This window comes from Sciurus carolinensis, chromosome X (genome assembly GCF_902686445.1).
Source record: "Sciurus carolinensis chromosome X, mSciCar1.2, whole genome shotgun sequence".
Lineage (NCBI taxonomy): Eukaryota > Metazoa > Chordata > Mammalia > Rodentia > Sciuridae > Sciurus > Sciurus carolinensis.
The window spans coordinates 8,147,091-8,159,497 of record NC_062232.1 but is presented as its reverse complement, the minus strand read 5'-3'; the positions used below and the strand labels follow the sequence as shown (position 1 = coordinate 8,159,497).

The 12,407-nt window shown below is 35.3% G+C and overlaps 1 protein-coding gene across 4 annotated transcripts in view; it reads right to left on the bottom strand.

The window, feature by feature from the left end:
• Positions 1-12,407, bottom strand: part of Frmpd4 (FERM and PDZ domain containing 4) — a 975,050-nt gene that overhangs the window by 860,371 nt on the left and 102,272 nt on the right. For all 4 annotated transcript variants that reach the window (XM_047537129.1, XM_047537128.1, XM_047537130.1 and 1 more), the window contains one exon: positions 10,432-10,556. In XM_047537129.1, the coding sequence (XP_047393085.1) occupies positions 10,432-10,526 (95 nt within the window). In that variant the 5' untranslated portion in view covers positions 10,527-10,556. The remainder of the gene's footprint in view (positions 1-10,431; positions 10,557-12,407) is intronic.

Sequence of the window (12,407 nt, the reverse complement as noted above, 5' to 3'; positions counted from 1 at the left end):
AATGCTGGTAAAAATTATGAAGGTGTAGTGTTAAAGTCAAAAGATGACAACACAGGACCTCAAAGGTAAAAAACACACACAAAATAGAATTTGAAAAAAATGTCAAGGATTTGGTGTATGTGATGATTGTCTTTAGCCCTCTCACTTGCCCCCCAGTTTTAATGTGTTTCATCAGGAAAATATTTTCTATTCAGTAATTATTAGTGGTAATATGAAACTCGAGATTAAAAATTTCTAATAATATCCCAATAAAATGTGTTCAGTGATTTAGAATAAGATATGAAAAAACATACATATTGGCTTTTATAATAGTTATTAAAAACACTTTCTGTAAGAAAATTATACACTTAAAGTCATGTTTTGAATATACTAGATACTAAATAATTTTATTTTTTAAATAATAATATATTAATCTTCTAGTTACCTTCTCAAAAATTCATTTATCTATGTTATGATTTTCCTACCTCTTTTCCATGAAAATCTAAGAGGAAAGATCACAATTCTGATATATTATTATTATCAAAGCCTCAGAATAATACCTGTTTAAACAAAAATTCCAATCAAAAATCATAGTTGAATATTCAATTATTTACAAAGAGAGAAAGGGTTGGCTTAGTAATGACTCCCCTGCCACTGGCACATAGATGAGTGTAGGTACATAGTTAGCACTTGAATCATCAAGTGAATTAAGGTCAATACATGCAAATTTTCTCAAAGATAAACGGGTAGAGAAAGTAAAAAGAAAAAATAGGGCCTTCTTTGTCCCCCCTTCAATTTCTTCTAGTTAAATCTTCCTTCAAACATTCCTTCATTTATTCATTTAGCAATGAAGTTAAAAGGTCCATATTGAAAACGTTAGAGTAACCTAAACTCAGAGCAAAATTATACTCCTTGGGAAAACCAGACAATAAACAAACCAATGAGCATAAGAATGCTATATATGATTCTAAGTAGTAAAAGAAAACTACAGATGCTTCAGGAATGACATCTAAAGAATGTGGTCAGGAACAATCACTCCCACAAGGAGACATTCAAGCACTGATAGGAGTGACAGAACATTCCAGAGAAAGGAAGCAGCACAAGAGTCCTGAGTCAGAAAACATGGTTAGTACTGAGATACAATTATCAGAAAAAAATATGATATAATAAAATAGAGAAATATCATAAGAAATATAACCAAACAAAAAATTAAAACTTGACTACTAGAGCTGGCTTTGTTTATATGTATGGGTATATTCCTTGTTTTGAGGGTTTGAGTTCTGCATTGAGAGGAAGATGGTGTTCCCAGGCAAACATATTAAAGACACAGTATTTACAACCCATTATCTTCCATCCCCTGAGAGGATTGTGTTCAAATCTGTCAGCAATTATCTCTAATACAGGATAACAATCTTCACTTTGGAGTGGAGTCAGAAAGGACAAAGCACAGTCACTGTCAGAGAAACATCCTTCCGGTGCAATCAAATTGCCTGGGGAAAGACCTTCTGCCACCTCTGCTTTGCAAAGCACTGAGTTTGTCCATGCTTTGTAACAAGGAGGAAAAAAATAGTTTTTTTAAATCGATCTCCTCTCTGTAATCCCAACAGATTTCCCAACTATTTCCTTCTGCAAATCCACTTTATTGAAAGAACCGAAAATTCCTCGGTCATCACCTTGAATATTTTTAGAAAACTGGGGTGCATACTGTAAGAAAGATACGAACACGGAGCACAGATGGATGGAGTTGAAAGCATCAGTTACCATTGGTTATCTCTTCCTGATGTATGTGGGAAAAATTGAGAAACTAACCAATAGGAATCCTCAGGGGTGTGTACAGCCCTGCAGAATAAACTGCTCTCTAATCTGGGCATTTAACAGAGGCTTAATAATTTGGTTTAATAATTTTTTGGCTGTAAAATAATTTCAGCTACTGAAAATATAGATGGAATAATCAATAACATTAATGAAACTTAATAAGATTTTGCTGTCTTTGGGTACACATTCAGCTCAAACTTTAAATAATGGTCTTCATCCACAGTTAATGAGATCTATACACACAGTTAAATTAATAAGATCTATTGAATAGGAGCAGTCTATCAGGTAGTACTTCTAAGGCTTTCGGGGGAAGGGTGGGAGGGCATATTCTACTTTGAGAAACTGAAGGAAGCAATGGACCCTTTCCCTCAGAAATATGCTCAAAGATATAAGAATTTGCAAAAAGTATCAAGAAATTCTTGCATCCCCAAAATCTACTCCTGAAGCCCTCTGCTTTGGAGACATTGGAAAATAAAGAGTATGACAACAATAACATGTCAGGTCACCACAGCACTGGGAAAAAAAAAAAGTTTTGTTTGTATAGGTGATGCACACATCCAAGAAAGGGCATGTTGACATAAGGGCTTTATTTTAAACAAACAAATTTGTGTTTAAATGCACATAACATAAAATGTGTTATCTTAACAATTTTTAAATGTTATAGCTCAATATTTTTGTTTATTAATATTGCTGTGCAACCGATCTCCAGAGCACTTTCATCTAGTAAAATTGTGATGTTACACCTACTAAAAAATTCCTCATTCCTACTTCCCTCAGACCCTGGCAATCAGCATTCTACATTCTTCCTCATATACATGCAATCATACAGTGTTTGCTTTTTTGTGCCAGGTTCATTTCACTGTACATAAGGTTCATCCATGTTGGAACACACATCAGAATTTCCTTCTTTTTAAACCTGGATAGTATTACATTGTGTATATATTCAGTAATAGCCCCTTACCCATCATTGCACTTTCCATAATTTCAGCTACCTGTAGTCAACTAAAAGAATATTAAATGGAAAATTCTAGAAATAAACAATTGATAAGCTTTAAATAACTTTTATTACAGTATATTGTTGTAATTGGTCTGCTTTATCATTAGCTAATGTCATTGATCTCTTAATGTGCCTAATCGCAAATTTAACTTTATTATATATATGTATGTATAGGAAAATGCACTATATAGGGTTTGGTACTACCTGAGGCTTAAGGAGTCTACCAGAGATCTTGGAAAATATCCCCCTTGGATGAGGAAGGACTACTGTACTATGTTTTACTTATCCACTCATCTACCTTGTGGCTATAATTGCAAATTATACTGCTGTAAACGTGGGTGTACATATACCCCTTCAAGATCCTGCTTTCAATTCTTTTGGGGATATACACAGAAGTGGAAGAACACAGTGTTTTTTTTGTGTGTGTATGTGGTTTAAACCAGTACCTGTTATTCTTTTATTTTTATTGTAAACAAATGGGATATATGTTGTTTCTCTGTTTGTACATGGAGTAAAGGCATACCATTTGTGTAATCATAAATTTACATAGGGTAATGTTGTTTGATTCATTCTGTTATTTTTTCCCTTCCCCCCACCCCTCCCACCCTTCCCACCCCTCTTTTCCCTCTATACAGTCCTTCCTTCCTACATTCTTGCCCCCTCCCTAAACCTAACCCTAACCCTAACCCTAACACTAACTCCTCCCACCCCCCATTATGTGTCATCATCTGCTTATCAGCGAGATCATTCGTCCTTTGGTTTTTTGAGATTGGCTTATCTCACTTAGCATGATATTCTCTAATTTCATCCATTTACCTGCAAATGCCATAATATCATCCTAAATGGTGAAAAACTGAAAGCATTCCCCCTAAAAACTGGAACAAGGCAGGGATGCCCTCTTTCACCACTTCTATTCAACATTGTCCTTGAAACTCTAGCCAGAGCAATTAGACAGACCAAAGAAATTAAAGGGATACGGGATATGAATAGGAAAAGAAGAACTCAAACTATTCCTGTTCGCTGATGACATGATTATATATTTAGAGGAACCCGGAAATTCCACCAGAAAACTTCTAGAACTCATAAATGAATTCAGTAAAGTACAGGATATAAAATCAATGCTTGTAAATCTAATGCATTTTTATTCATAAGTGATGAATCCTCTAAAAGAGAATTTAGGAAATCTACCCTACTCACAATAGCCTCAAAAAAAAATAAAAATACTTGGGAATCAATCTAACAAAAGAGGTGAAAGACCTCTTCAATGAAAACTAGAGAACACTAAAGAGAGAAATTAAGGAAAATCTTAGAAGATGGAAAGATCTCCCATGTTCTTGGATAGGCAGAATTAATATTGTCAAAATGGCCATACTACCAAAAGCGCTATACAGATTCAATGCAATTCCAATTAAAATCCCAATGACGTACCTTATAGAAATAGAGCAAGCAATTATGAAATTCATCTGGAAGAATAAGAAACCCAGAATAGCTAAAGCAAACCTTAGCAGAAAGAGCGAAGCAGGGGGTATTGTATTGCAATACCAGATCTTAAACACAGTGGTTTTGATGTAGCTATTTTGATGAGCCCTGGATGCAAGGAATACTATTGCTCAGCAATTTGGAAACAAGTTCCTTGTCCAAAGAGTCCCACCAAAATGTGAAATTGGTGTTTCATTACCAAATTCATTACCAAGTCATACACACAATAGACATCCTTGGTCATTATTCTATACTTAACTTCTCTTCCCTTACACAGACTTCACTTACTACTTTATTCATTTCAGTATTTTAAAAATTTTACAAGTATAAGAATTTTAAAATAAAAAGACAATAAAGATCTTTTAAAGTCTATTAGAACTAAGTCTCAAAAGGCATCTCAAGTATCCCTTAAAACCAACAATTCAAAGGAAATTTGTCATATGAATATTAGCAAATGAATATTTTTATGGTGAAGAACTGTTAGGAATTTATTTGAAGACTTCCTATGCAGTATGGAACTGAGAATGATACACAATTTCCTCCTCTTTCCCTCTAGTATCCAACATGATGCTGATTAATGAAACTGAGTGCAATCAAGACACCTTCAAAATAGCAGAGATGTCTATACCCTCAACTATCATAAAGAAAAAGGAAATAAGTTAAATATGTAGTTAAGTAAGTATAATTCTTCACTGAATGTAAACAAGTAGAACCATGATAATTTTAAAGGTGAAACAAATTAACATGAAATGTAGACCACTCACTTAAAATGTCCATGGTGTCCCACTAAATAAGCAGTCACTCAGCTTAGAATGACCAAAAGTCGATTATGAGCTGAGGACAAGGGTAAGCAAATGATTCCCCACCATGGGTGTTTTCACCAGCCAGAAGGTTCTAAAACTCTTACCTCTTTAGTGCTTCACCTCTGAACCTAAATTTATCTCAATTCCATCACAGGGCATATGAGGCCTTAGGATGAAGAAAACATGATCCATTTTCTTATGTTTCCTAGTTATCAGAACAGCTGGAATTTTAATGGTGTGTTTTTTGGGCTTCCTCAATATGGTACATCAAAAGGTACTTGAGTCACAATAGCTGTAACAACACAGCTGGCCAATTTTGTTCACTAAAATGAAACACCATTTGCTTGTCTACATTATTCAAAGTCAAACCCCAAAATTGGGCTTATGCCATTCCAAGCCACTGTGAATTCATCATCAGTAACTGACTTCAGAACATATTCCGTTTGGAAGTGTACTCGATGATTGCTTTACTATTTTGCCTGTGTGTACATCCTGGAGAATTAAGTCTTCTTCACAACCTAGAATTTCTGCTTGTTTGCTTATGGCTATGCTCAAGTGCCATGAACATTCACAAAGTATACAGGGATAATCTTTCCTTACAGAGTCCAAGAGTTTCCAGAACAGGAACCAGGTCTACTATTTATTTCTACTCCCCCTAGAGCTTAGTATAATCATCTGCATGTAAGAACTATGTATTAATTTTAAGACAGTCTCTTCTAGGAATATCAGTTTATTACCAGTATGTTATAACAAAAAGAGTATGGGTAGATGAGTACTCTTGAGATTATTGCATAAACTAGATGACATCTCTACAGTTCTCACATAAGGACTAGTCCTGATGGAAAATCCTTGAGAATTATGGTAAAAAAATATATTACTTAACCAACTTCTAAGGCTCCTATTTCTGTCTTTGTGCTAGTGGCCCCCAATTTGTATTTTCAGCACAGACAACTGCTCTTCACAGCTACTATCTACTAGATATTGTTAACCTGGATTTTGCAGAGTCACTTTACACAGTAATAAATTTTCTGATGTTTTGCTTATTCAGACCTTATAATATTGGCTCCATAAGTGCTGGACCTTTGCTTTGTCACTCAGATTCTTAGGACCTAGAAGAGTGTCTGGCATTTAGTGGGTGCTCACCAAAGAGTTAGTGAATGAAATAATAACTGATGAAAGAATGAAGACAGTCTTCTATTAAGAGAGCACTTGACAGTTAAGACCAAACCATATACCTCCTCACAATATATCATTTCTCCAGCCTGCTCTCTGCTGCTTCACCCTCACCAACTTCTAATACTTAGACTGTACTATCAGAACAAAATGCCAATTTGTTATATAAGGTCATCTATAAGTCTGTCTCTCCATCCCCTGCTCCTACTTTTTACTCCTGTAATCTTGAATACCCTAGAGGTCCCAACAAACATCCCACCCTTTCACCCTTCTATGCCTTTCCCAGGAAGGGATCATTTACTGATGTGTTCTCCCTGTTCCCAGGGGAAACCCTCTTTTAGCCTAGCTATCACCTACTTATCATTTCATTCCCAGGGCAGTGGGAAAGACTTCAATAGTCTTCCACTTCCACTATGAAGTCCTTCCCTGGTATCCCAATCAGTCATTCAGTATTCCTAATCTTTGATTCCACTTAAGCCAGCACTTTTTCCAAACTTGTTTATATTTTAGAAAACATAGAAAATGATTGAGAGGAGATGGACAAGACTGTTCATGGCCATAAGCATATGGCCTGGGTTCCAGCTCCAACAATCCTTGTGCAGCAACATCTGAGTACATTTATCACCCATTCATGGCATACCAGCATGGCATGTCACATTGGATAGAAGCTCTGCTCTAAGCAAATCTTCATGACATTCACTCCACTGTATTATAATTGTTTGAATTTGTCCCTCAATTTATGAAATTCTCAAGGGCAAGAAAATTGCATTCTTATTTTTCATGTTTTTAATTATACAGCAAAATTGAATTTTCTGGTGAACAGTTCTATAAATTTTATCAAATATGTAGAGTTGTATAACCATGACCACAATCAGGATACAGAATTCCAACTAGGATAGGAACATGCTGTCCCACTCTCACTCAACTCCTAACCCTTGTCACCCACTAATCTGTTCTATCTTACCATAGTTTTATCTTTTCAAGAATGTCATATAAATGGCCCATACTGTATGTGATCTTTTGCAACCAGCTTATTTCATTCAGAAAAATGCCTTTGACATTCACCTAATGTGCTGTATATATCAATAGTTTCTTTTTATTTCTTAGTTGTATTCTGAGGATTTAACGCAGTTTGTTCATTCATTCACTGAAGGATATTAGATATTTGGGTGTTTCCAGTCTAAGAAACTTTTGATGGAATTGTAAAAACATGCATGAAAGGGTTTTGAGTGAAATTAAGTTTTAATTCCTCTAGAGGAAATATCCAGGAGTGGGATCATATGGATCTTATGACAAATATATGTTTACACTATGACAAACTGTCAAACTGTGTCCAAACTAGCTGTCCCATTTTGCGGGTAAATTTTTCTGGCAATGTGTGACAATTCCAGTTTTTCAACATTCCTTCTAGCACTTGGCATTGACAGCATTTTTATTTTAGCCTTCCTAGGAGGTGTAGTGTGGCATCTCATTGTAGCCTTATCATTATCTTCGTATTCCACCACTTTTCACAGTGGTAGGTTCTCAATAAATATTATTGAACGAAATTAGCTCAACTCATTTTTTACTTTTTTTAAAAAATATAATAATGGACCTATTTTCATTATACCTTCACTAAGTTTTATGTTTAAAAAACAAAGAAACTTAAAAAGTTTAACTTATTATACTCACTCTTGCTCTCCTGTACTCCCTCCTCTTCTCAAAGCCTAAATTAAATATTCTTTCCATTAGAATATTATTATAGCCATTTAATCCATAGTATTCACTCAAACCGAACTTGAAAATTTTCAAACAAGATTGTGAAAGGCTCTACTCTCACCACTATTAGTATTAACAATAAGAAAATCACCAGAAATCACATCATTTGATGAGCCAGATACTGTGCTATGAGCTGCTCTTACAGTGATTCACTTGTTCCCTACAACCCCCTGAGGTAGGGATTCTTCTCATTTCACTAATATGGAACCTGAGTTTTAATGAAGCTGAAAATTTTGTCATATATCTAATAAGTAAGTGAGGACACCACGATACACACTAAAGTCAGGTTAGTTCCAGAAACCATGGCCCTAACCATTCCATGCAGCTGATATACCGAGCAATGGAACTATCTGCTCTTTCTTTAATCAATATCAAACCAACAAAATCCTCAACTGTTTTAATTTTGAAGAGTTATAAATCTCCAAGAAGGGAATCCATTTTCTTCACATCAGTCTTATGATAACTCCTTCAGATCACCCATAAGGCACATGGACAGAGGACTATGAGATCCCTCAGTGTGGAAGAACTGAACTGCCTGATTTAAGGACAGACTAAGGATTTAGGTCTTATTCCTGTGAAGTCAGCAACAGAGGTGGGACTCAGCTGAGTAAACTGGAGTATTATCACTTCTGGCTCTCAGAGAATTAAGCCCCTCCATTGACTCTTGAAGCACATTTACTTATTACCACTTCAGAGCATCCTGTCCTAGAGCACATTTACTTATTACCACTTCAGAGCATCCTGTCCTAGAAGCCTGAGCTGAATTTATAATAATAGTTGCTTTTAATGTTGATTCATAAAAATTAAATAGTATTTATGTGTAAAAGACAAAAATAAATACTAATCTGAATCATCTAATGACTATCAAATGATTAACAGCATGTAGGGAAAACAAAGAACTTCAGTCTTTAGAGACATTCTAGCACTAATTCTAATAAAACAAGACACAGCAAGACTTTTGACTAGATAATGGAATTAAAAATAAGACCAAAAAAAGTAGTGAACTGGAATTCAGTAGTTTGGCCTTATTATTTGATTTTGAATATTTCTAATCTTTTTGTTACCTACTCTCTTCCAAACCCATAAACAATATGCTTCACTGAGTTTGGAGCTGAATCTATTTCTTTGAATGCTACTGGCTGAGCAAGATAAGTGGCACAAATGCCAGGATCCCATGTTATAAGTGGTCACTTTCCATGTCCCAAATATCCAGTCATTTTACCCTTGAAGTATGAAATCAGGAGGGAAATTTGTATGCTAAAAAGAAAATTTATCCAATGAAATTATGTCACAAGCACACAGTAGCTAGTTTCAAAATGTCAGAACCATGTGTTTTCGTGCCATAGAATGAGAACATCTATTTCTAAATTTTCCTTACAGTGAGCCGCATAGCAGAAGGAGGCTTCGTTTGTTCCCATATCAAAACTTTTCTAAACAAATAGTGCCACTAAGTAATTATTGTCATGGAAAATTATAGCAACACAAACCTATTTGGCTCAAAGTCCCAAGTAGTAAAAGTCAAGGGCAATGATTTTTATGAATTTAGAGAACTTCACTTAGACTGTGGCAGTTTCTCTATACTTGGACCTGCACATAATGTTCTTATTGCAATGTTTAAATACTCAATACTCATAGAATCTACTGAAAGAATATCATTTAAACAAATTCATAAGTGACTTATAATACAGTGCCAGTGATTAATGAGAAAACATTAAATAGCAGAACAACTGGAAACATTCCAACCCGTGTTTCAAAGTGTTTGCATTACTGATGAATTTCTAATATTTGAAAATTAGACAGCCCCAAGAAAAAAATTACATTTATAAAAATATAAGTCACTCAGCAGTAATATGAACTTTCTGTAAAATTGTGTTTCTTTTCAAAGGAGAAAGACTTATTTATCAGGACCCATTAAACATAAAGAAGCAATTAAATAAAAACAAATTTGCATAGCTAACATAGTACTTTTTGTTTAAAATCTAAACTTTTCATCCTGACAGATAACATTTGCCATGGAGAAGATATCATTTTCAAAGAAAATAAAAAGCACAATCCAATTTCCCTTGCAAAAAGTGCAGTCAAAAGTTTACTGTGAATTATAGCCCAGTATCATGTCACATATAAGAACAAGCAGCTAAAATCAGTTTTTCTTTTCTCAAAAGTGTCTCTGGACATTTATTCTTAAGGAAATAAACAACCAAAGTAGTATCTGTTTTACAGGCTGTTCCTGCCTTGCTTCCAATATTCTTTTTAAATATTAGAATTATCTGAACAATTCTAACCTTTTTATCAAAGGCATCATTCTTTTATAATTCTGCAACATGTCTTTCAACCCTTGACCATATAAATTCACCCCACTGAAAAGCACAAGCTAATCTCAGAAAACAACACGACCCCTGATATTTTTACTGGAAGACCATTACTCACTGGCAAATATGTTCTGCTTCATCCTCTGATGCCTTGCTGAAGCCCCAGGGAATGGAGAAGGTCTGCCAATTTTCTCCTTCAAGATCCTCCTCCATGGTAGGAAACCCAAACAGCTCACCTTTTTCCTGAGGATGAAAAGAATCCTTTTCTTTATTCTTTTATGAGAAGAATGATTGTATTCTAACAAACAAATGCTATCCAAGAAGAGTGTGAGAGGAAGGAGAGGAGGAATCGATACTGAGAGGCCAATCATATTTCATCACTCAGCTACTTGGAAACCAGATATACTTAAACAATCACATGCTTTGAGATATTTGAGGATGCAAATAGGAGTAGCTCTGCCTATTGTAAATTATTACCAGGGACTTTTTTTCTATTAGTAAAGGTGCACAGGTTACTAATTTAAGAAAAAAATCAGAATCAGATTTGTCATGAAACACAGAAATGGACAAGTCCAGAAATCAGGACTTTGATCATAGTTCTTCCATTGACCCTTCCAAATCAGGACATCCCATGCAGTTAAAATTGAAGTTATATTATACTGGGAATAAAGCGACAACTTCTGAAGGTATGAAGAGACCATACTGCAGTTTCAGCATTTACCTCTGATGAAAATGAGTAATTTGCTCCTTCCCATGAGAGAATTCACTATGGGATATTTGGCACTTTAAGCTGGAATGAAGCCACCTGCACATAGTTCTTACATCCCTCCTAGATTTCAAAGTGCTGCTTAACATCTCCCCTGACTTTCTTGGGTTTCATCCAAATTTGAGATTTAACACATCTACCTTAAAGCTATTTGAAAGCTGCCAATTTTAATGCTAGATTCTACCCAGAAATTTAAACTCAGCGGGAAAATGCTGATCCAGAAAGACTTTAGAAAACATTGACTTCCCATAGCAGGGGACATTTGAGGCATACACTAATGGGTGATATGGAATGCCTCTTTTTCTCTAGATCAAAATGTCTTAACCTTGACATTATTGACTTTTTGGGCTAGATACTTCTTTGTTGTGGGGGGCTGTCCTGTACATTATAGGCTGTTTAGTAGCATACTTGGCTCACCTCAGTAGATACCAGTAGTACCTTCTTCTTCGTAATAACCAAAAAAATGACTTTAGACACTGACAAATAGTTCGTGAGAAGCAGAATCACCCCAGTTGAAGCCATTACTCTAGACCCATTTTTTTGGTACAATTTCTCAAAAGAGGATGAATAGTTCTGTGATATTCCATGGGAATGTTACATCTGAGATGGGTTCTTTTCAAAGGCATATGGTAAGTAAATAGTTAAGGTTTTGGGTGAAACATAGGACTCATATGCCCAAGTGCAGGTAGTTAGTTAGACTTGTCAAAATGGAGGTACATTTAAAGCACAGGAATATCAAATCTCCAGTGACATTTGCCAAACCTCTCACAACCATAGTTTTCAGTTTCCAAAACATTTGGAATATGTTCATTTCTCTTTCATTATAGATTCTTTATTTTACCTTGGTTTCTGTCGTTTCATTGCAAACAGGGTCTGTTCTGGCAAACTATTCCTAGCTGATCTTTGACAGCAAAGCAAATCAAGGCAGATATAATGAGGACATATATCTCTGACTGAATTGTGTAACCTTAACCAACCCCAAATGGGATGTTTCCTTAAGAGCTTTAGTTTCCTGCAAAAAAGGGAGGGGGTGACTCTTTCAATTAAATATACTAACAGCAGTCTATTTAACTCTCAAACTGAGAAAAATAGGTGGATGATTTCACAAGAAAATGTGCAGTTCAGCAAGTCCACATTCTTCTTCATTAAGAAGAATGGCATGCCAGAGGAAGAAATAATGCAGAATGGAAGTTGTCTTGGGAATGGTGGTGGTCGAAAGGAAAGTGAATTCCTCAAGTTGTAAACTGTGTCAACATGACTTTCTGTCCACTCCAGGCTTATTTTGGAGATTAATGTGGTCAGTCACTGAAGGGCTGAGATCTGTGATT